Raw genomic sequence first — 26308 nt, forward strand, 5'->3', positions numbered from 1 at the left:
ATTCGATTCCTGAAACACTGTGTGTTTGTTGGGCTATACAGAGTGTCATTTATAAACAAATACCACTGACATTTGTGTGAATTGTTAAACAGCGCACTGTTGTTTTTCCTGTGATGAACAGGTTTGGGTGACCGATCTATAACTTCACCAGTGTGGGAAACCACCAGAGGCTAATAGCATAAATCTGACTTTTTTAACCCAGACCAGCCTTCTGTATTTTGAGTGTTGTAAACAGTGACTTTCTACTCAGGATGCAGACACACTGCTCACATGGCCCTGCAAATGAGCTGTGTGTAGTGTATAGTGCCAAACGTAAATTGCTACTGTAAAGGTCTTATTCTAATAACTGAGTTACAAAAACTGGGGCACAGCAGGGGGGATAAGTGATACATTAACTGACTGCAGGCGTGTGTGTGCATGCGTGTGTGCGCGCGTGCGTGTGTGTGTGTGTGTGTGCGTGTGTGTGTGTGTGTGTGTGTGTGTGTGTGTGTGTGTGTGTGTGTGTGTGCGCGCGTGTTAGTTAGCAACAAAGATTTGAGAGTTGCAGTTGGAAATAGTGACAGCGAAGTGTGTTTATTGTTCTGTTTTACGGTGTGTTCTTTTCTTGTGACAGGGATTATTCCCGAGTTGTCACCTGACATATTTGAGCACTTATTTCAAGTGTTTATTTTTATCCATAGATAATTAGATGAATTTCTTTTTCTTGATTCCGAGCAATTTGTATTGGGGTTTTTCAAATCTTCTCTGCGTAGTGATGGCATCAATCATTTAAAGCTAATTTGTGGTTCCCCACAGCGTCGTTGTACTGCAGGTGTATGTAGGGCAGAGTCTGCTGCCGTACCTGCTTTCAGAAGGAAAAAAAAACAGCAGCGATCTATTCTCCCTCAAATTCTTCAGTGGTCTCATAGATCATAGATTAGCTATCTTCTTAATTGTTTTGTCCTTCAGTAATTACTCACAGGTTTGTTTTCTGATCAACTTCAACTTTTAAAGCATTTCCCATAATGATGTAATCATTTTGAAACAGAGAGTGAAAGCCGCTTTTCTCCCTGTCACAACGTAAAAAAAACTGAAAACCAAAATGCATCGGTGCCAGAAAAAGTCAGTGGTCTTTATACACCACCATTAATCCCTCTGCAGAACTATAAATCTGTTGCAGGCATTTAATCAATAATCGAGCTTTCTGTGCATACTGCAGCATTTAGGTGTAAACATTAAACTGCAGTGAACTGCACTGGAGGTTTAATTAACCAAATGGGATGTTGGTCGAAAATCAATCGGATATTTATTGTTTAGTAACAGAGAAAGCCAGTTTAAGGGAGTCATTATCGCAATTTATAAATTTGATCAATGACTTTTATTATTTGTGTGATTTTTCATTTTATTTTCATACATAAGACATGTTGCACTACTAAAGCTTGAAACAGTGGTGGGTTGATGGTTTCCAGACCCATATTATTTAATAGTTTCAGTGTTTTTTTCTCTCTCTCTCCATTTAGCTGCAGTGTTTTGATAGCAACAGCTTGCTTTCTTCATAACAATGTCTGGGGTTTTGTTTTATTACTGTTGTAGTCTTAGTCTGATATGGTCAGCCCAACATCATTACTCACTGCTCTCTCAAAACACCCTGGACAGCTTTGAACAATGAAGAAGAGAATCTCTTAAAGATAAAGGCTAAAAAACAGCTGGAGCTTTCACATGTTGAAGAGGAGAAAGTGAGACAAAAGAGCCAAAACAAACACCTCAGGACAAAAAATAATAATAAAAAAAACCCAGAATGAATTGAATATGTATGGGATTGAACAGAAGAAAATAAAACAAAGAGCATTTTCAACAGCTTTGACACCTATTCTATTTGTAGTCCACATATGAATTTTTCTTCACAATATTTGGTGGAGTCGTCCCTCAATGTGTTGTGTATAGATTAGTGTGTTGGCTTGTAGTGCTGAAGGCCTGTTAATTGGGTGTTTGGGGTTAATAAATAGCTGTAATTAACAGGCATGGCTGAGGTAGGGATGTAAAATCGGTGGGAAACCAGCTACAGGAAAACAGTGAGGTACAACAAGGCAACGCTCACCTGGAACTTTTGTCCACTGGGACATTTAGGTTAAGGACTGCAAGGTATTCTTTTGAAACTGAATCGGCTTCCTGCTCACTTAAGACACTCCTCATAATAGTACTAAGGAAAGGCCTTAAATCTTTAGGTGTGTAGGTAAAGCCAGATGTATCGTGTATGTTTTTCCAAAAATTCTCATGGAAATCCACCTAAAAATGACCTGCCCACTTTTGACTCTTATACAAATTTCATATTCAGACTATACATCTTAAAATACTTTGTCAAACAGAGAGTTGTATGCAAATATATAAACCCATCCATTGCTTTCAGGTAAAACTATCGATTCTTAAACTGATGGTTGATGGCTTGTTTATTTCCTTTCCGTTAGCTACAGTTATAGTGCATCACTGTGCTGAGGTAAAAAGCAACATTTAATACGGCATGTGTTAAAGATGTGGACACAGTGTGTTGCTTTGACACATCTGTAGTGAAAAGAGACAATAGAAATACTGTATGCTGTGTTCCTCTCACCTTCAGAAGTCTTTACATTTTTGGTGTATGGATATAAAGACACGGTCTGCTGTATCAAATGATTGAAACCCCTGAATTGCACTTTCTACTCCTGTCTGTGATCTGTACTAATTTACCAGTTTGTGCTATCTTATCTTTTCCTCATTCTGCCTATTGTTTCTCCCCTTGAAAGTGGCTCATCTCTGTGTGTGTTGATATATGAGAGCCTGGACTTGTCGAAGCGAGGTATAGTTGTTTGAAGTGCTGCCAGTGAGGAAGTGGACTTCTAAGTCCATTAAACAGCAAAAAAAAAGCACCAGGGGTTTCCCCTTTCTTTTTACTACAACAGTACATACAGTTAAATACGAAGGTGAATGGGAGCAGGTGAGGCTCAAACGTTGGCTTCATTTGCCAGTGTCTTTGTCACACCCACTTAATCTCAGGCAGTAATAGTACTATTAGAATAAGAGTAAGGCAATTATCTGAAAGTCATTTCACTGAACTAAACAACTGTGGTGTGTATCCAGGTCTGATTCCTTCTTCCCGTGGTGGTGGATTCTTGAACTATATCAACAAACTCATCATTTGGTAATAATAAGATATTGCTTGTAGGTTGCCACTCCTTCTTGTGGGTATTAATTATGGAACAACTCTTGTAAACACAGGTTGTTGGGGAGATCAGTCAAAGTGAATCACATGAATACTGTAATCAAGGGATGTCGCGACACTTGGCAGTCGGTACCATTACCACTGAAATTCCATGATTCTCGCTATCAAAAAAAACCCTGAATTGATCAAATGAATGTATTTCAATGTAACATTTTTTTTGTTTTTTTTTTAAACCCAAATACATTCTGTAATTGGATGACTTTTCTGCTCATTTAGACCAGGGCTTTGCTTTTTCTCTCTCACTTTACCAAATTAGCATAGTCATTTACATATATTTACATAATTTACATAGATCAGCTATCAGAAACATAGCAGACCCATGCACCCATTTTAAAATGACTTGGACTTTAGTTTTTCTCAGTGTCTCTTTTCTCTTCTTTTGGTCTCCCTACCATCCATCTCAGAGACTGAGTCACACGAGTTTCTGTCACATTGTTAAAATAAGTCCGTCTTTGAAAGGAAAGAGCCGTACCCTGAGGGCTTGTCAGCCAACTTGATGACATGACGCTTCTGTTGAAAGAAAGCAGGGAAGATCAAATGCTTAATGGCCACCTGCGTGTACTTTATGTCTGTGCATGTGTTTCCTTTATTAGACCTGCTCTCGTATTTGAAGTCTTTTCAAGCGATGGCTTGAATGTTATGTTTCAATAATGTATTCAAGCACAGCAGGTAAATTCACTGGGCTTTGCTGGTGGAATTAAAGCGGGATGTTTAATTTTGCGCAATTTGAGTAAACAAAGAAGGGAAATAGTACAGCAGACGCACTGCAGTTAAAAAGTTTTGCTTCTTTGTTTGTTTCAGTTTTTTTTTCTTTCTGCTTTTGAACAGTGCAGCCACTGCATGCAATTTAGCAACAGTGTGATCAACTTTGTAATGCAGATCAAACTTAATATGTATCTTTTTTTGCAAACACAGTATTGGCATTATATCAAAAATATTTCAGATTTATCTCATTGGAATATTAAAGTATTAGAAATGGAATAACCTGGTATAAAACTAGACTTTGCTTATCAATTTAGATGAAAAGTTCACAAATGCCTCCCTTAAACCAGCGGATACATTGCATTGTGTGGCGTATTTTTACAAAGAAGAGTAAAAGAAGATGCCAAAAATGACTCTGCCCTCCTTTGAACAATGTCTTTTATTACATACAAAACAATTGAAAAACAGAAACAGAAAAAATACGGAGTCAGATTAAGTCTTTCATTTCAGAAGATGCAAAAACACAGCATTTTTTTTAAACACACATGCAGACATAGTATACGACAGTACGTGACTTCATAGCAGATCAGATTGTCTTTCTCTAGCAGGTTTTCTCAATCCCACGAGCCAATGGTGGTTCCCTGTCTTGCTCCAGTGACATCATCTTGAACCAACCTCTGTGTTTTGTAGCTCGAAGATGACTGTATTTATATGCAGGTGATTCCCATGGTACACGGTCTCAATTCCCTTATGTAATTTGGTTGTATTTACACATACCGTACCTGCATAGCTAAAGATACGTGTCCTCCCGATTCTCTGTTTAATGAGTCATTTGTCAAGGGAGACAGAAAGAAGAAAAATGTAAAATTAAAGGGAAAATGATAAAGAGAGGATACAGTTCATGGTGGATGCAGGACTTAGATGAAAACAAAAGTGGGATGAGACTGAAATTAAGAGAGAGGCAGACCCGTTCCAGTCATCTCCACTCATGCAGAAGTGATGCGCTGCCTTGAGCGCAGTCCTTTCCAGGAACTGCAGCATAGACAAATTAAGTCAAAGTGTCCCTACAGCTCTTTGTGTGTTTATATCTGCAGATGTAGGGTGACTTTGAATCTGGGTCTTTTCAAACCCTCTATGTTTAAGATTTGTGTGTGTGTGTGTGTGTGTGTGTGTGTGTGTGTGTGTGTGTGTGTGTGTGTGTGTGTGTGTGTGTGTGTGTGTGTGTGCGCGCGTGTGTGTGTGTGTCTCTGATATGGCTGTGGCAGAAGGCATGTCTTTCCATGTGCATGTGTGTGAGCATTTATTGCCTTCTGACTGCTGTACTCTGAGGCGGTGTGTGCACAAGTCACTGCGAGGCAATGTTGTAATTACATTGTTGGGAGAGTATTTTTCACCGGGACAACACATGTAGTGACAACAAGTCCTAAAGCTAAAGCTGAGCTAAGACACAACCGGTGTATTTCAATCCCCATCGGCAACAGCAGTATAGACTATAGGATAACTCCTCTGATAAGTGTAACCTTTTACACACGTGGCATTAGCTGTATGAGAATCCAGGTAAAGTATTGAGGACACAGGTGACATTTTACTGTGGGCTAAATTGTCAGTTGTGTTTGGCTTTTATTATTTGATAGATAATGTAAATGAACTTTGCTATTTGTGGAGGTGTTAACTGTGCTTTGGGGCTTTTATTGACCCCAGTTTGTGTCTCCACTGCAGCGCATGTAAAAGATGAATAACCTTAGTTTGCTGGGATTGTATTGACAACCAGTGCTTAATGCTTTAATTGAGGATGTTTGGCTCAATTCTTAAATGTATGATATACAATTAAAATCCTAAAATCGCCAGTTCCTGCATTGTTGCTGAAATTTCAATAAACTTCTGGCAAACTTGTGGGCTGTTGTATACTGTTGCACTTTAGTTTACAATACGCTGTGCAACATCAAATGTAATATATGTGCTATGTATAGTTATATCTATCTGGCCATGCATTTGTGTGGCTTACATGTAAATTGCTCTAATTTGTTATTTTCTCTAACGCCTGGTTCATAGAAACTTTCAGTTCAGTGTTTGTTGTTTGCATTAACTGCTAACAGTTTGTTAACTTGTCTGGGGAAATGTTTAATGTTTGCAAGTAGTTCATAATTTTACTATATGTTCAGCATCTGCCTATTTTTTAACCCTACAGCAAAACTGTACCTGATAGGCATCATGCTACTTTGCTTTAGGCCCTTAAACAGCATATAGTTTATTGCGTGTTTTCACTTTTTTCATATTTTATGTATTCAGGCCCTACAAAAAGTCAAAAGTCATCCAATGACTGCACCTGCTGGCTTGGAAACTGTGATATGATATCTTATTCTATGAGCAAATATCACTATGTAGAGTGATGCATGGAAAGCCTCAGGCCTTTTTTGAGGACACAGGTTGTTTATGTATCTAATGTACCATATATAAGCGAATAACCTTTGCTGGCAAGTATGGATTGAATTGAGAAGTGTGCGGAGGATTTATGGAGGACACAGGCTAGTTTATTCATCTAATGTAATGTAGAGCCTTCTTCACTTGGTTTGACCTGCTTATGGGCAAATTCCTGTTGACATTAGAGCGTGACAGTATGTGGCCATTAGCAGGGTAGTATATGGAGTTGGCAAAACTGCCATAACATTTTATTGGATGCATAGGCTTGTTTATGTATCAAATGTGGTAACACAGGCCAGTATGCCAGTTGATGTGTTTTCTCCAGGGCTCATTAACACGTGGGAGTAAAGGCGAAAAAGGTTTTGTTCAGACAAACGAGGTCACAACAGCCTCTGAAGGCATTAAAGGTATGGTATTGTTTTAAAGGCACCAAAGTGGCACATGCACACAGGTGTTTGTGTACATTTTTGAGCTATTTATTATACATTGCCCTTCAGGAATGTTTCATATCCTGGTGTGTCTCTGCCTCTTGACCCAGTTCTTAGAAGTCAGTATTTTGTCATCATATTGAACTATGGCCTCTACTCAGTCTCTTGTTGTTACCGTCAACTCTAGGCATTATATATGGTAGCTTTGACTTTAAAGGAAATCCTTTTCAGATGCCAACTGTTCCTATTATGCCAGGAAACATCTTAACAGTTAATGGGTGAGCTCAGACAAGCGGAGGAATTATTGCCACTTGGATGAAGTTTGTCTGTTGTACAAAGTGATGAAAGGACCCCCTACCTTCATCCTTACTTTACACTGTTTGTTCAATATACCTTAGCACCAACAACTTTGCTTATTGAAGGAGGAGTAAATAGCTTCCATTCTTGCAGTAGCAATCAGCTGTTGGCACATGAAAAGACAAGACTTTGTGTAAGTATGTGCACATTTTTTTGTTTGTTTTTAGAGAAGTGTGGAAAAAAATGTTACATGCAAACGTTTGTGTAGTTTCACTTGCTCAAACATCGACAGCTTTATTAGTGAGGATAGGTTTGCATTAATGAGTACAGTAACTTCATGCATTGGCTCTGTGTACAAATTAGCAGAGCCCACTGCCAAACGTGCAGGTGCTTGTGTGTGATTGTGTGTATTTGTGTTTGTTAGAGGTGGTGACTACAGATGGTCTAATTTTGAATGAACATTCAAATCCTGCTCGATCCCCAGCCGTGTGTCTCGTCACACACACAGACGTGCACGCACAAACACACAACGCTGGTCATTTGATAGCCCTGCCACTCAGCCATATGCCACCCGAGAGCCTGGCATCTGCTGGAACACAAACACACAGTAACAAAAGACTCACACTCAAGTAATCACTTTTTTTTACTATATTGCACACAACTACATTTGCATATGCGTTCACACACACACACACACACACACACACACACACACACACACGCGCACACAATGAAGCAGAGTCCCTCTTCACCTGCCAGTTGAACAGCTCACTCGCTGTATTTAAACAGCTGATTTAGAACAACACGTTTACCCTGACATATTGGTCGCTGTGTCACTGTTTGGTTTGACAGCAAATTTGGGCTCACTGTTTGCAAAATGAGGCGCTCAAAAAGGCACATGCACACATTCTGAAAGGCAAATTCATAGGCACAAGTGATGCACGTAAAGTTCAAAGGGAACACATTTATGAATGCATGCAGAGGCACATTCATAGTTGTGTAAAAATGAAGACGCAGCCTGATATAACGTATATTCAAATTACTTTAAAGGCAATAAGATGCCTTTAGCCCACAATCAGAGCTGGTTTAGCTTGCCAATAGTCCCCCTGCGTGGACACACGCCACTTGCACTTACATGTGTGACAGCATCATGTGCCTGGAAATTCAGATTTATTTTCTGACTGCTGTCTTCACATTATGTTCATAAAAACTGTAGGATGTAGATTTGTTTTATGTTTTATGTAGTATCAAAACATACTCGTCATTTTACCTGTTTTACACTGCAGTTAGTTCACACATCTCAGATGCCATTAAAAACTGAGCTCACAAAAACACTTTGGCGGTAATCTCAAACAGACACATTGCAACATGCTTAGCAGGCTCGTTTGAAGTGGTTTAATAGGAACAATAAACAAGAGTGCACTTATGAGTATATCCTGGGTGTTACCTACATGGTTATTTTACTGGTCTCGGGTGAATGCTGAGGGATTGGTCTTTTTGTCTGTCTTGTCTGCTTCTGAAGACTGTTAGTCTGAATGGCACAGCTGTGTGCGAGCAGACTAGCCTCTTAAAGCTCCGTCTGATTACTACTTGCTCCCTTTGATTAATGCTCATTACGTCTCAGTGTGTATGTATGTGTATGTGTGTGTGTGTGCGTGTGTGTGTGTGTGTGTGTGTGTGTGTGTGTGCTCTCGGAGTCAGTTCAACCTGACCCCCCACTGCCATAAATCAATCAACACCATTGAAGTGCTAATATTGGGCCCTTTGTGAGACATTTTCTTATTCAAGTCTCATCTTGCTGAAGCCCATCTGACTTTCACTGATGAGGATTTTGACTTAGCTGTTTAGATTATTTTTATGATTAGCTGATTAACTGATTGATTTGACTGTCCATTGACAGAAAATTAATTGGCAACTATTTTGATAATCAGATCTTTAAATCAACAATCATTTACTGGTTTATTCCCTATCATGAAGATTTTAAGCTTTTCTTTGTCACACATGAGTGAACTGATTTTCTTTCAGTTTGGACTGTTGGTCTGGCAAAACAACACATTTGAGAAATGTGATTTTGGAAAAAAAAAAAAAAAAAAATCTTTGGATAAACAAAATAGTTAATCGATTAATTAAGCAGATAATTATTTTCTTTGATGTGAAAAAAGACTGACAAACCGACTCAATGAGATAATGCCTTTGATTTCTTTCTGCTGGTTCATTGGCCCTAAAAAAAAAAAAGCTGGTGTTCCTGTATTGCTAAAATCATTGATGGAGACGAACTGGAGAAAGGCAGTGACATCATGTTTTCCAAATATATAGAATTTTGCCAGATATTTAATCAGAGTAAAAGAGATCACAAGTAATACTTCCTGACATTTGTACTAATATTTTTCCCTTAATTGGGAGAACACACTGTTTGGTTTTGAACCTATTATATCCATACAGATATAATGAAAGTAAAACAATCCTACACTTCAATCTATGGGAGCTAAATATAAATGAAACAGTAAGGCCATCTGCTCGATGGTATAAAAGAAAAAGCCATTTAAAAAAATCACGTGTCTAGTTTAAGCATTTTGAAACTGAACTTAATTAAATTAGAATCTGCCAAGCAGCTCTGTGTGTGCATGTCAGTTGTTTCTGATCCTTAAAGTCTCTCACTGTCGTTCTTTCTATGTGGATTAGTACAGTAGAAGACACAAGCTATTAGTTTATTCTCTCCAACTGTCCAGACCCATTCTTTGTCTCTTTGAGATGTCTATACATTAATTTGAAAGCCTGCATGTTATGCTATAGTCTGAACATTGGCCATGCATTGACCAGTAAGCACGTACGCATCATTGTGGGTTCGTGTCGGCTCTCATTGAGCCTGTGGCCACCAAATGGCCATAATACATGCATTTCCTGTCAACCTAAAAACAGTTGTATACTTCAGTGAATTATGTAATCACGGAAATAGGTTTATATGATTTGATGGGAATACTATTGCCACCATTTCAAGATTCCAATCCACTCATTTCCTGTACATATAGCTTAATGCCTGCTTACTGTGTTTTCCCACCAACCCGTCACATTTTTCATCTCTCTGGCACGAAAATAGATTCATACCTCAGCCTTCATATCATGCATTAGTCACACATTGTCCATACAGCATCTCACAAGCGCAAACACATCTGTGCCGGTTTGTCAATTCTTTCTGACCCTGTGGCCAATAAACAGGCAAACTACGTTCATCCGTCCACTCACTGTCTATATCACTCACATGCATGCATTAGTGACATTTTGTATTAATATGGTATAAGATGACACTCGATCTCCTTTTAACATTTACGTTGCTCACGGCTCATAACCTTGACAAGAAATGGTTTATTCTGTGACCACCTGTATGCTTCTAAACCTTTGATTGACCAACAAAAGCAAGGTTTTATTTGTGTTCACTTTAGCAATATAAAGTACATGAAACACTTGCTTTGTAGTACATCTGCAGTGGAAGAAAATACCGTGTTTTTAGGTTCGTTGTTAAGGCAAGTTTAATACAACATGCAAGTTAATAAATGGCTTGTAACTAATCAGGGGTTAATGGTTATTTCTTTACAGATTAGAATAGTTTTTCATGTTGCATCGTGGCTGGCAGCATCGAAAGGCAACACAGGGTGAGTTGAGGAACGAGTGTGTTTTTAAGCCACAAGGCATTCTATAGGGAACTATTTTCTGTCCTCGCCACTGTTGTTTGCATTCTCTTGTCTACATTTGCTCTCGCTGTCCTCTTTTCAGCCATTATAGCTGGCCCAGAAGCCATGTGCGTTAGAGGCTATTCTGAATTTCTACTATTGTTGTTTATTTGCCTCTTTTATTTGTACTAATATTTTTTTCTAGCACAACAATTAAGGCTTAACCTGCCCTTTTTGATCTAAGCAGAAATTGCTCTCATTAGATAATAGTGTTGTACCAATGTTCACCGGTCAAAACAAAATGTTTTAGTGACATTTTACATTCAAATTCAAACAAAATCTAAATCAAAAATCATTCAGAGCTTAAGATACTTTGGAACACATTTAAAGTGCATTTTCAGATGCACTGAAAGCAATTCACCATTACCTCCTCTTCTAGATAGGCAGATGCCTTCCTAAAGACTCCCCCCATCACTCAACCGTTACTGTCTAATAAAGGACACGTACGGGGAGGGGGGGGGGAGGACACAACAAGTCTGTAAGAAGAAATGAAAAGCATAAAGCAAGTAAAACCTTGCCTCTTTCTTTTCTTTTCTCTGTATGTCCTCTGTTGATCTGTTGTTTTCTTGTCCTTGGTTAACTGAGTGAGTTGTAGAGAGAAAAAAAAACCAGCAGAGTACTTGACAGTCCATCATTGCACTACTTCAGAACGCACCATCATTGGGACAGATGAGGAGGACACAAGCATACTGAAACATGCACACACACACACACACACACACACACACACACACACACACACACACACACACACAAATGCACGCTGACACAGAGTCGTGTATCTAAGAGCAAACACTGCAGCACAGTGCATTTCAACTCTCTAAAGTACATCATGATTGTACCCCAAACCTACTATGTGCTGTACAATAACTGCCGTGGCTTCCTTGACATTGTTTGACATGACTTGAACTTGTTGTGTTTCTTGTTCAGTGTAGAAGAATACTGTGGGAGGTGAAAATACAGCAGCAAACAAATGCAGACCTGTTTAGAAAACTATTCACTGTATTTTGTAGAACATATGTACAGCTTACAGGCTCAACTTCGGACCTTAATATTTTTTAGGTTTTTTTTGGGTACACTTTACTAAACCAATCATCGTCTACCCTTGATACAGTATATGGGGATGTCTAAAATGATCTTTCAGTATACTGCTTTACAAACACAAACTACAGCCTAAGAAACAACCAGAAATATGAATTAACATTACTCTGAACGACTTTGAATATTAAAAGAACATAACATTGGGTAACCTATTTAATGGTTAAGGTAAGGGTTTCAATGTGTCTCCATCCATATGGCTTACCCCAACACTTCTATTTTTTTTTTTTTTTACCAGACTACTCAAACCGCTCACTGCTACTACTAAATGTACTCCCGATGTCGATGTAAAGAGTTAAACGTCCAGTAACTAGACATATTCTTTACATTTGTTTGACAATATCCTGACTTTTAGATTTGGCTGTTGATGGATGTTTTTGTTATTTTTTTTTCTCTCAGCAGCATACACAATTATTTTTAGGTCTTATCAGTTTTACAACCTCATTTTCAATTACTTTTATCACTATTTTTTTTTATTATTGTTATTATTGGGATTTGCACAATTGCTTAATATCGGGGAAAAAAAAGGGAAAGCAAGGAGACCGAGATAGAACATGCATCGAAGGTCATGATCTGCCTTTTAGCCTAATCAAGCATTAGGAGTACATGATCCTCGCCTCATCCCACAGAGCCACCAGCTTCTTTTTCCCCCCCCTCCCTTATCACAACACATACTTTCTCTAATTCTAATATGACGACTGGAGGGCTAGCCTTGAACAGCAATCGGTCGCATTCACTAGATAGGCCTTGCTATGCTTGTACGATTTGTTGTGTCTTCAGGTGTGGCCTCCAGTGATTATCATAATCCTACTACTATTGCCAAGGTATTACTTTCAGCTGCAATTGCAGATTAATGTGGATGTACAGATGTGTGCATTACACGGGCACTCTCTCTTCCTCTCTCTCTCTTTCTTACATATACACATACACGCATGAATTACCTCCAGGCCCACAGGGACATAACGGACAATCAGCCTGACAATCACAGCTGAGCTCTGATTGATGCTACAGTTGCATACATGCAATTTCATTCTGTAATGCCAAGGGCTCGGGTCCCCCCCCCTCCCCCCCCCCCACACACACACACACACACACACACACACACACACCTCTCTCAGAAAACACACGCACGCGCATACATATATACTCGGTCAAAGAAGCTTCACAGTGGATGAATAAATGAAGGCGTTTGAAATGCTTCCAATCACTGTGGGTGTTTGAGTATCAATTGTTACCATTCTATCAGAACAAAGAAATACATGATCAGTGCTGAAACATGGCATCAGAAAGAGAATTGGTTTGGGCCAAAGGGTGTCTGTTACGCAGTCCGTCAGAAGGTGTGCTCTGCAACATCTCCTGTAACAAAGGTAACAGAATTGCATAAACCTTTTTTTGTTTGTTTGTTTTTAGGTGCCTGTGAGATACTTGCATTCAGTGTATGTAACAGTGTCATGATTTTGCACAGTTAGTGTTTATTATAGCAAAATTGATGAAACTATAAAATGACAAGTTAAAACCAAGCAATTTTTTTGTTCTATTCATCAAAGATCTACTTACAGACCTTATACTGGAGAACTTCTTAATATTTATCTTTCCAGACTTTTCTCATCAATCTTTGCTCTAAGGCATACTGCTTATACGTTTGCATTTCTAAATCTGTGTGTTTTGGGTTGCTCGTAGGTTTCTGTGTGTGTGTTTGTGATGCCATGTATTTTAGTAACTGATGTTTCTGAGGCTTTCATCCTGTGTTTTCTGCCATGTCTGTATTTTGATGTGATTCATTCGAGCATCTGAGAGACTAAACAGGCTACAGGCTACTGTCACGGGCCTAGTGTGTATGTTTGTGTGTCAGAGAGACATCTATCTGTCTCTCATTTAACAAACTAGATCCATCACACCGGTGGCAGATTTGACTGTCCTTTCTGTTAGATAGCTAAAATTGATGTGGCAATCAAGTGTCCGTGTGTCATTTTGAATGTTTTTTTTTTTTTTTTTTTTTTTGTGCGTTTATGTAACTTTGCCAGCATACAGTCTGTTTAGTCTACATGCAAGATGCAGCGTGTATGTAGGAGTAGAGCACACTGTCATATACCATCGTGTTCTCCAAACGCCTACTGCAAAAATAGATGTCGCACACGCTCTGCTTTAATGCAAGCAGCTTATGTTTTGGGTATTTAGAACAAGTTTTAAGTAATAAAAACATCATTAAAAAACACACAGTAACCTGTCCAGTTTACTTAACAAAACTAGCATCAAAGGTCTTGGATAAATATACAAAGACTGCAGCACAGTGTTGCTTTTTTTTTTTTTTTTTTGATCAAGTAATTTAGCTATTTAATCCGCAACAGCAGTTGCAGCAGTTACTGTGGTATGACCAAGTTTAAAACCTGACAGCTGTGGTTGAAGGACATTATTATCCTTCAGCAAGCCACTTGATTCTAAGATTTTGGACAGACAGGACAGCTTGGATACAGGTCAATAGTTGGCGATTGCTGGTATATGTTAATAGTTTAGGTAGAAAATGATGTTCACTGAAGATTTTGACTTCTAGATTTGTTGATTACAATCAAGTTATTTCAGACAGAAGTTCCCATTTTAAGTTTTTTGTCAACCTGTTAAGAAGCACCATAAGAATGTTTTAGTGTAAGTTATCAGAGCTGACTTTGAAAACCAAACCTGCCCATTTCTGCCACAGTGCGTCATGTCCTAACCTTCGCGTATTTCCCATTCTTTATTCCACTCTTTCTTAAACTTCTTGAATGTTCTTGTGTGACTGAGTAAGTTTCATGATCTCAGCATTCATGAAAGCCAGGCACACTGCATTATTTGATTTGGGTATTTTTTATTATTATTATTATTTTAGCGTGCGTGCGTGTGAGTGTGTGCACAATGGGAATGCTGGGGAGGATCTGAAGGGGAGGTTGGAGATTTGATGCAGGTGCAGAGCACTCTGTTTGAGCCAAAACCTCTCACACTTCCCCAGCTTTGTTCAGAGAGGGTCGGGGAGGCTACCAGAGCCAAAAACACATTAGAGGTCTGGTTTAAAGCCACACACACACACACACACACACACACACACACACACACACACACACACTTTAGCCCTGTGTGTCTTCTGAGAGATATATCAGGGTAATTGTGATTAAACTAGCCTATAGAGTCCTATTTAGTGTTTTTTCTGAGTATTTGTCTGTAGGCGGCGATTGGTCTTTGTGAACATGTTGCTCTGTTGAAGTGTGTGTGTGTGTGTGTGTGTGTGTGTGTGTGTGTGTGTGTGGTGTGTGGGTGTGTGTGGGTGTGTGTGGGTGCGCATGTGTGTGTGTGTGTGTGTGTGTGAGAGAGAGAGAGAGAGTTAGTGATAGAGAGATTTGGATAGTCTTCTTCTGTGTGTGTGAGTGTCCTTTATGATGCTAATAGTTTTTGAGCTGCCTTGGGAAATATGTTTTCTTCATCTGGGCTTTGCTGTTTATTTTGCTTTCTATTAATACTAATGTAGGTTTAGATTGATATACATATTAATTACATGCATACAATACAACCTGTGCATGTGTGTGTCTGTGTGTCTGTGTGCTGTGTCTGTCTTGGTCATTCTCTTTCCCTCGGGTTGTGGCACATATTGAGCGTTGCTCCTTCTCCTATATGAGTATTTTTTTTTTCATTAAGGTCTTTCAAATCCGAATTTACAGAGTTGAACATGTTAAGGTAAATGTTAGCTGTTTCATAAAATGTTTTAAATTGTGGGAGGACATGCCTCGCTGTCTCAGCCTCACCTGTTGAACATTGACCACATATTCTGTGCTCTTTTGGTTGTCATGATTCTTTGTGTCTTCCTTTTTCAGTTTCTAACTTGTGGTCACCTGTACTTGGTCAGGATCTGTCTCTGATTGTGGAGAGATACTCTGCCAGTTTGTAATCTCTTTTTAGGGCCAGATAACTAATCTACTTTTCCAATCTTTAAAATATTTGTTTCTGTTAGATGTAAAATCACTGACTTGTTCTTTGCTGTGTGTGTGACACAGGGTTAGACGATTTTTTTTTTTTTTTTTAATATACTGTAAGCATACCAGTGTGTCACCTAGGCTGACAGCTTTGATGAGGTGCGATGGAGGGGGAGACGGATTGCGACCGTTCACCCACCCTCAAGAGACAAGCTATTTGCCTTTCAGAGTGCTTCATGACTTCAGAGTCCACTTGTCTTACTATTTGTGTAGGTCTGGTGAAAGCTGCAGGACTCACAATTGTCCTTTTTTTCCACAATTTACTTTATTCCACATAAAACTTTTAATCTATCCTATCTCAAAATTTCAAGCGGTCACCAACAATTCAAATATTGCTGCAAATGGGATTCTAAAGAATATTAGAGCCTATTGTATCAGACTGTAAACTCAACAGGAATATATGGTTATCACGGCTTTTCTTTCTTTAGTGCAGCTCAATAAATAGTGACACAGTCTATAGGCTGGAAAAGTACATAATTCCTTTCAGCTCTGTTCTGGTAGACTGTATGGCATTTATGAAGTAATTTTGACAAAATGTTCCTCTATTTTTCAATATCATCTTTTGCATTTAATTTTTTTTTTTTTTTTTAAACCTTTCTCACTTCATCTGTCTTCGGTCATCCATGTAATCCTCACTTAGTCTTCTTACTCATATCGTTAGATTTTTAATCGTTCTAAAGCTTTCAAGTGCAGGCTTTGTTTAGAACCGTTCATTTGTATAACTTTGATCTGTGTTGATTTTACCTTTGTTACCTTTGGTTACAGTTAACCAAAGCCACCTGTAATCCCTTCAGTTTCCATGGCCAACTCTGAAAAGTTTTACTTAGAATTTGACTTTTAAGTTTAAAACAGAATACCCAGACCAACAGGGGTGTTTTCATTCTCCTTCTTTCAAGAATCTTACTCAAAGAGAATCTTCGAAAGATCAGAGAATCTCTCTTTAGCCTGGTTAAATCACTCCCCACAGGGATTGTTTAGCAGGCAACAAAACAAAATCTCTTTCTACAAGTGTCTACAAAAAGCTGCGTGTGTGCTGGTTTGTGTGTTAACATTTGATTTTTGTGCGTGTGTGTGTTTCCTAGCGATCGCTTGTTTGTGATAATTTGGCAATGTTTTTGAGCAAGACGGCATATCATATTCCACCTTTCCTTCTGTTTCTGTGTGTGTATGTGTTTGTGTGATAAGGCGCAGTGTGTGTATACATAAGGGGTGGATTGTTGAAAAGATGGCGAGGTAACAAGTGGGTCAGTGGAAGAGAATGTGTTGTACAAATGCGCAATGAGCGGGAGAGTGGAGATCAGCTTTGTGCTACATAGGCTTGTTAGTTACTGATCAACAGCTGAGGTGGTGTGGTTCAAGGGTAGAGAGGTCAAATGATCAATTGGCAACAAATCTGTGAATCTTTATGTGAAGTAATGTTTTATCGCTGTGTGGAATAACCAACTGTTACCTGGTAATTTAAGATCAAATGCAGTGCGTTTTTTAGAGAAGCATGTCCTCTCTGCAGCTACATGCTGCGTGCTTGGCAATAAGTGGATTTAAATTTGGCTGCCCTTGAAATGAATACATATGATTTTTCTATAAATTATGTACTACTACCTCTATTGTGTTGCTTGTTCAGTCTTGTCACAGTAGCACTACAACATGTGTTGTTTGCTTTCCGTTATGGTTAGAAGCATAATCCAATTGCATGCTAAAAAGGACACAGATGCAGCCAAATAGTTTGAATGATGTTGAGGTGAATTGCTCCTTTATGTGTGGCACAGATGAAAATGTTGATTAGAATTCAAAGCCACAGTTCTCTCATTATCCTTGTTATGATGTGGATTAATTATCAATTAAACCCATGATCCCACAAATCTCCAGTGGATCTGCTACGTATCATGGGATGTTATTCTCCGCATGGTGAAGTAAATAAACGCCTCGCTGTGCAAAGACATTCATGCATTGTTTGGTATGCTGTGACGTTTTTCAACAGATGGCGTAAATACAAATGTAAATGCAGACTCTCACATATGCAGATATGAAAGAAAAGACAAGCAGCCACACAAACCAAAACCAATGCATTTGTTGCCAAATATCATACACACAGGTGTGTGCAGCCCATCAACTTTTTACTTTTCCCTACACTCCTGGACGCCTCATTGTCTCTGGGGCGTGTTCATGTATGATCATCCTCCGATTCACAATTCAAACAAGGATATACCTTAATCCCAGATCATTGCTCCTTGATCGTTGTTTAGGTGTGGATTAGGTCATATTAAAGCAGGCAGAACATTACACACACATTCGCATCTCTCCTCACAGTGAATGAAAATTAAATGAAAAATGTCACATGAGTTTGTTGTTTATCAGTACAGAGAAAGATAACTTGGGCTGACCACCCTGTACCCAAAAGTCCTGAAGCATTGCTCTGGATGTTTTTTGTCTAACTAAATTTGAAGAAATGTTTTGTTTTTCTCAAAATTGATGCCTCTATGACATGGGAGCAAATCCAAAATAGGTTGTGCATCAGTAAGAGAAATTGTGGGCAATGGTTGTTGCTAAAAGAATCATAAAATGTTAAAGGACCCATTTCTATAATTCTTCCTTGTTTAAAAGAAAAACATCAACATGTTTTCCCTCAGAACTGTAAACAATTGTCTTGTTCATGTGCTTAGAATTTGAGGGTCTCAGCAGAGACATCTGTCTTCAATCAAAAGCCACAAACAAAGGGTCCAAATTGAATGTTTGCCATCCTGTAATAATATTCAAAGAAAATGTTTTCCACTTATTTTTCTGAAAATTAAGAAGTGATTCATTTGATCTCTTTTTAAGTCTGTATGCCTGTGCAAGTGCTCTCCGTGTTGAATCACACACACACACACACACACACACACACACACACACACACACACACACACACACACTCTAAAATCTGTTTTTAAAAAAAGAGAGAGAGGAGAGACTGATGAGAGGTAGGTATAGTGGAAGGAAGAGAGCTATATACAACAAAGAGATAGTAGAGAGGGATAGAAGCAAAAAGGATAAGCACAGGAAAGATGGACGAACAGAGCACAGAATATGGGTGTCTGCAAAAATGAAAACACCCTGGGCAATGTGTCAGAACCATGACTTCTAAGGCTCTGACATATTGCTACGGAAATGATCAGTCAGCACAGTTTTTCAGTACAGGGCTCATCACTGACATAGTTAAAATGCAAATATACCTGCTGAGCCTACAGGACACCCTTTTCCCCACATCTTCAAATATGTGTTGCTGATGTTAAAACGCAGGTGGTTTTGCTCCGCAGCACTGTTTCCTAAATTGCGGGCTTGGATCAAAACCTTCTATGGTGGTTCCCTACATGACCAGGACATTTGCATGTTTGCACATGCCAGGATGCCATGGGCACAGTTTTCATCTGACACTAATGTGCTTACAGACTTCAGACTGTAACGAGGTAGACTAAAAATATAGAACGTACAGGTGTAAATGCACCCAAGGTGAATTGGTTGTATACCACTCAGGATACTTTAGAAGATGCATTAGGCCAGACGAACAACACAGTAGTGACTGTTTACAACCCCACTTCCAAAAAAGCTGCAATGCTGTGCAAAATGTAAATAAAAACAGAATGTGATTTATTTTTTTTCAAATCATATGAACCCATATTTAATTGAAAATAGAACAAAGACAACATGTCAAAGGTTGAAACTGAGAAAAAAATTTTTTAAGAAAAATAGTTGGCAATTTTGAAACCTTTCAAATAAGTTGTGATAGGGGCAATAAAAAAAACTGGAATTATTGTGTAATGCAAAAAAAACAACCTCAACTAGTTAGGTTAATTGGTAACAGGTCAGTAACGTGATTGGATATAAAAACAGTATCTCAAAGAGGCAGAGTCTCTCAGCAGTGAAGATGAATGATGAAGGGATTCGCCACTCTATGAAAGACTGCTTGGGGAAATAGTGCAACAATTTAAGAATAATGCTCCTCAAGGTCAAATTGCAAACAATTTGAGGATTTTATCATCTACGCATTAAAAGATTAAGAGAATCCAGAGAAATCTCTGTACATAAAGGACAAGGCCAAAAACCAATATGGGATGGCAATGATTTTTGGGCCCTTAGATGACACTGCATTAAAATCAGACATGAATCCATAATGGAAATCACTGCATGGGCTGAGGAACACTTCTGAAAACCACTGTCTGTGAACACAGTTTGTTGCTGCATCCACAAATGCAAGTTAAAACTCCACCATTCAAAGAAGAAACAAAAGAGAAAGTGGAAAATTGGCCTGTCGTCTGATGAATCACAGGTTTGAAATCCTTTTTGGGAAATCATGGACGGTGCATCCTCTGGGTTAAAGTGAAGTGGGACCTTTTTTTATTTTTAGCGCACAGTTTAAAAGGCAGCATACATAATGGTTTGTGGGTGCATTAGTGCACATGGCATGGTTAGCTTGCACACCTGGGAAGCACCATTTATCGTGAATGAGGAATACAGGTATTGGAGCAACATATACTGCCATCTAGACAACTTCTTTTTCAGGGAAAGCCTTGCTTATTTCAGCAAAACAAAACACATGTTGCACGTATTACAACAGCATTGCTCTGTAATAGAAAAGTCCAGGTGCTAAACTTGCCTCCCTGCAATCCAGACCTGTTGCCCTTTTTAAAAAAATGTTGCCACATCAATAAATGAAAAATACGACAAAGGAGATGTTGAACTGTTTTGCAGCTGAAATCCTATATCAGGCAAGATTAGGACAACACTTCACTTTCAAAACACCAGCCACTGGCCTCTTCAGTTCCCAAACATTTGCAGTGTTGTTAAAAGAAGAGGTGACGCAACACAGTGGTAAACATGCCCTTTTTCAAAATGTGTTTTTGCATCAAATTCAAAATGGGCATCTATTTTCCAAAAACATAATAACATTTCTCACTTTCAACATTTGATGTCGTTTTTGCTAAATTTTCTGTTAAATATTGGTTTACATGGTTTTCAGATTATTTCATCCTGTTTTTGTTTACATTTTAGTGTCCCAACTTTTTGGGAAACGGGGTTTTAAATTTACAACATCAAATGAAAAGTGTGCAACGAGTCACCCACATAGTCAAATATTTGCTTGAAATGGATTATCATGGATTGATACCAATGTGGGAAGCAAGTTTGAAAGGATAGCTACTTTTCTCTCTAAATCAATTCTAAGGTGGTTTTATTCAAGATGCCAGTACTTTCAATAAAGTTCTTCCACTCTTCTCTTTGTTTTCCTTCTTTGAACCAACACATTTTTTTTCCAAAACAAAATTTCTCAATTTAGAGGCCTTGTAGTATTTGATTTTCTGATGTCCTGAATAGACTGTTTTCTGTATGTGTTTGAACTGTATCTTGTATAAGCGTATTTTTCTTCTCCTTTTTATTCCATTTTCCTTTTTGTAAGGACTTGAATTGAATAGTGCTCAGTATCCTCTCAGCAAAGCGCTAAAACTGAAGTGGATCGGAAACCTTGAGATTATAATTAAAAGGTAAACTGCAAAAACATGAAAGAGCAAAGCTGCTATTGAATTTGGGATCTTGATGAATAGAAGCATGACCGAGGAAGCTTCCTTGAATTAAAACCGAAGAAGATGCATAGCTCTTATACATGGCTTGGGTAACAAATGCTTTGAATCCACAGTCAATGCTTACATATGTACAGTAGGTGTCCGTCAATATCTACTGTACACAATTATGTTACATCATTACATGTTGGTCAGTATAGATATAATTTGTGTAACTTTTTCAATGTGGAATGAAACCAGTGTGGTTCATCTGGCTGAGTTGAAGCAAATGAACCTCATTTTCTGCCAGTGTAATAGGGGAGTGTTATGGTGAGAAATTGGACCCAAAGGGTCAATAATGCATATAAAGTGGTCTCTAAGTGAAAAATTTGATTTACAAATGTGTACAACAATTTCTGCAAAATTTTGGGCACTCACAAATGAGTGTTCCAATTCACACACAAATACCAAGCGTGTGCAGTGATTGCTTTATGCATATGGATCATGTTACATCTGCGTTTTGAGACTCTTCACACTCTTCAACACCACATAGATCCACAAAAACTTGATGCCTTTAAGTGCTGGTGGAAAACTGGGGCATCTGGGCTTTTAGTGAATTCATGTGTAATTTCAAAGTGGGAAAGATGTTTTTCTAAAGAGTAAATGGCTCGTCACCCTTCGATTAGAACATATACATTTCCTAAATATAATCTCTACACAGTAGCCTATCAATGTAGCTTTGACTGTTTTCCCAGCAGAAGATCAACTCCACCAATCAAGAGCTTTCTTAAAATGCACGTTTACTTTTTGTTTGTAGATTATTTAGTACGCATTCATGACCATTTTGACTCTACTTTTCTTCATATAGGGGCAATAAATTTGATCCTTAAATATTTGGGATCAAGAACTAAAAAGGGATATTTTTATCTACAAATGGAACACTTTTTTTTCCTTTTTTTTTTAACTTGCCTGCTTTTTCTTTTGAAAAGATGTACACATAAATCACTCTACTCCATCAGTTGGTTTTAAGAGAATATGTACTTTTTGTCAAAAACACATCTATGGTAAGAAAATTAAATCTGAGTGACTAAAGTAATGTTGCTGCAATAAAAGGATGACTGATGTTTCATATGTCTATAAACGTTTGTTTGATTTTTATTGTCTGAGCAGATGCTGTTTGATAACTTTTCTCTCTGACTCTCTCACTTTCTACATAGGTAGGGGAGAGACAACATGTGTTGGTGACAGAGGAGTCATTTGATGCCCAATACTATGTGGCGCACAACAAGTTCTACGAACAGGTAAAATCAGTACTAAAATAACTCCAGCACATTCTCAAAAGGTCATGTGTGTTCCTCACCACTTTACTTTGGGGGTTAATAACCCATTTATTCAGTTTTGACCATAAAATATTACTATATGATACAGTGTAGCCAACATATTTCCTTTAATATATTAATATGGTACAGCACAACAGTATAATGTGTCCTATTAAAGCTGAAGGAGCACTGAGAATACGTGAGAGCCATCCAAAACTTTTATATATATATATATATGAAACACAAAACCTTGACTGTAATAATGTGGTTATATTTACAGAGCACATTTGATGTAAGACATAATAATAATAACTAGTACCAGTATGTGTTAAAGGACAATCCAGCCGAGTGAATGTCTATTGACACATTTGCATTGCATGACTACTGAAATAGTTAAGCTTTCCACCTTCGAAAATATACAGGGAAAAAACTGTCAATGAGTCTCCATTTGATGAATATTTTTTTGCGCAGGTGAAGCTAATCCAACTCTTCCTCATTTTCACACTTAATAAATCAGATCAGAAGGTTTGTTTTGCATGTCACAGGAGTACTCACAGCAGGTGTCACAAGCATAAGCTGGTATTGACTAAAGTAGGTTAGCTATAATATCAAACATACTCACAAATACACACACACACACACACACACACACACACACACACACACACCCTGCGGTGGTCATGAGAGCATTTGGCAGCTGACAGCAGCGCTACTTTTTGCTTCTTTTTTTTTTTTTACTGTACTAACATTAAGGTCAGCCCTAAAGACATGAACATTCCATCCTACAAACACACACACAGCTGCTCTCACACACACGTTTGCATGGCTTCAAAGACCCTCGCTCAACCTGTGAAAAATTCACTTTAAAACATCTTCAAATAAATCAATTTCCTCCTGCTTTAACCATCATCAGAAACATGTTTGAAGTTATGCTTTTTATTAGCAGGGAGGGCAGGGGATGGTAATAATTTTTCCTCCCTTCTACTTTCCTCTCCTCCCCACCTCTACTCCTCCTTGGCACCTCCTTCTGCAGGCTATAAACTTAAGTTACAAGTGTTACTCGGTTCATGTGTGTGTTGTAAAAGTGCACACTCCTTCATGCATGTGTGCATTTGTGCATATCCAGGCATGTATGCAATGTGTGTCTGTAGACTGTACTGTAGAGGAGACATGTTTGATGTTTTTCCTGCCCCGTTTTTTAAGTATTTGGCATGTAGCCTTTAAATCACTCTTTGACTTGAAAAAAAAAAAAAAAAAAAAAAAGAAACACGAGGAAACGCTGTGTACCAATATGGACCTGATTCTGTTCCCCTAAAGCAGAAGTTCCCAAACTTATCAGACCATGTATCATGATTTGCCAAACCAAGTTTCCCAAGTAACACATCCCGTTGCAGGTACCATCAATTTATTTTTTTCATAAAATAAAATTCACCAATTAACCTTCCAGTTGCTTCAGAAAGGCTAATGAGCATCAGCTTTTATAATCGTACTGTTACAAAATCAAAGAATACATTTACCTAATAAAAGCAGTCACAATAATCACTTAAAATGAGCAGGAGAAGATGCATAGAAAGAGCTGTTTATGGTTTGCATCTCTCTCTATGACCTGTCCAGTCCAGCATTGTCAATTCCCTCTCAACTGTTTTTTTGGGCCTTGTAGCCATTTCAAAATTCCACTTCCTAAAATCAAGTGTGAATCAGACTGCGTCACGCTAACATAGGCTATGTCAGATGTGACGTTACATAACTCTGCATAGGTGAGCACGGGAACATTTTATTCAAACTCTTAAATCATTAACAGCTAATTTTACATTATTAAAATGTGACGTGTATAACAAAATCAAATGAAATCAATTTTGTTGAAATCAAGAGAGAGTTGAAGAGGAAAGAAGTGCTATGAGTGGTGGGGGACAAAGGGAAGGGCAGTAGGAGATGGAGAGGGGAAGTTGCGCAAGTTGGGGGAAGTGGAGAATGACTCTTTTACACCATCAGATGGATATCTATCCTGACGGTTATAATAGGTACCCAGCCCACCTGTGCGTACGTGCGCGCGTGCGTGTATGCAGCCTACCTGTTAGTGGCTGAGTGAGGAAGTAGGAGGGGGGTTTCCAATGAAATCAGACAAGCTCTTTCATCATTTAATCACCATGTAATGGGCTACACACACACACACACACACACACACACACACACACACACACACACACACACACACTGACTGCGCTACCTCCCCCACAGCCCCGCTGTTTTACCTCTCAACTCCCAGCCTTGCTGCTGGCTACTTACACACACATACACACACACTGTCACAGTGGTCAGAGTGCTGAAAGCAGGTGTGCGTTGATTGGGCAGGTGTGGCGCTGGCTGTGCGTCTGTTTGGCCTGTGCTCTGTCTCCTCTCATATTCCACCAGCTGGATAAAGACTGACAGATTAACACTGAAGCAGGCCTACTCCTGCCATCACAGCAGTAACAATCTCCCCGCCAGTTTGTATACTATTCTCTGCCCAGTCAGTGACTTAGCCCTGCAGAGTTGTGTAATGGTTAGACAGACCACCAGATGATCTGAGTCAGCATGCAACCACCCTGCTGAAGTGAATGTGTGCAAGACACTGAACTCTCAGCATGTCCAAGGCTGCTGATTCTGGCCTCTAATCTGACCTTGGAAAGATACAAGCTAAAAGAGGGCTTTTTGACAAGGATTGCTAAATTATTACATTATTATCATTGATATTTAATTACGAATACACTGTTTTTAAAGATGAAATATGTTATATTAGTGTTTAAAGCAGACCAAATAAATGTCAATGTGAAGAAATAAACAATTTTGATGTTTTGCCAAATACGTCTGAATTGTGTTGTATAGATGCGTAATAATGTTGGCATGCTAATCATCTGGACGAGGCCTGTCTCATGTCTCTTTTCCTTCTTTTATGGTTTTCTGGAGGGCAGGGTTGTTTGTAGCTGATTTGGGGTATTTTAATACTATTCTGTCTCAGTGTTTGGATGCCAGTTATTGTGTGTATGTCTATTTCGGTGATGCATGTTTGTTGTTTTTTGGCTGCTATTGTTGGGGATTTGGAGCTAGACTAGTAGCAGAGGTCGTCGGCAAACTGTGAAACTCTGGCTGTGGTGGAGGGGGGGTAATAGATGTCAGAGATATACAGAAGGAAGAGGAGTGGACTGAGGACTGCACCTTGGGGGACTCCGGCTTGGGGGGTGAGGGGTGTTGAGATGGCGGAAGCAACTTTGACTTTGATTTGGCGGTTGTCAAGGAAGCTGGATATGAGGAATTGGGTGGGTTTTGGGAGTTTTAGGTTGGTGTCCAGTAACCTGTATTTGAGTGTGTTGTGCCATACTTTGTCAACTGCTTTTTCAATGTCGAAGAACATTGCCAGGGTTATCACTTTTTTGTTGAAATTTTGGTGCATGTCTTTTGATAGGCGGAGGGTGTTGTCTGTGGTGGCTCCTCCCTTTCTAAAATCGGCTTGGTGAGTCCCATGCGTTCGATGTGGGTGGTGAGGTGTGCTGTGAGTATTCTTTGGAAGAGTTTAC

The 26308-nt window shown here is 38.8% G+C and overlaps 1 protein-coding gene across 2 annotated transcripts in view; it reads left to right on the forward strand.

Moving 5' to 3' along the window:
* Nucleotides 1-26308, forward strand: part of cdkal1 (CDK5 regulatory subunit associated protein 1-like 1) — a 223034-nt gene that overhangs the window by 181591 nt on the left and 15135 nt on the right. For both annotated transcript variants that reach the window (XM_069143201.1, XM_069143202.1), the window contains one exon: nt 22653-22736. In XM_069143201.1, the coding sequence (XP_068999302.1) occupies nt 22653-22736 (84 nt within the window). The remainder of the gene's footprint in view (nt 1-22652; nt 22737-26308) is intronic.

The sequence above is a fragment of the Embiotoca jacksoni genome, unplaced genomic scaffold (assembly GCF_022577435.1).
Source record: "Embiotoca jacksoni isolate LCO1_2020_lvr unplaced genomic scaffold, fEmbJac1.0.p SCAF_11, whole genome shotgun sequence".
NCBI classification, from domain to species: domain Eukaryota; kingdom Metazoa; phylum Chordata; class Actinopteri; family Embiotocidae; genus Embiotoca; species Embiotoca jacksoni.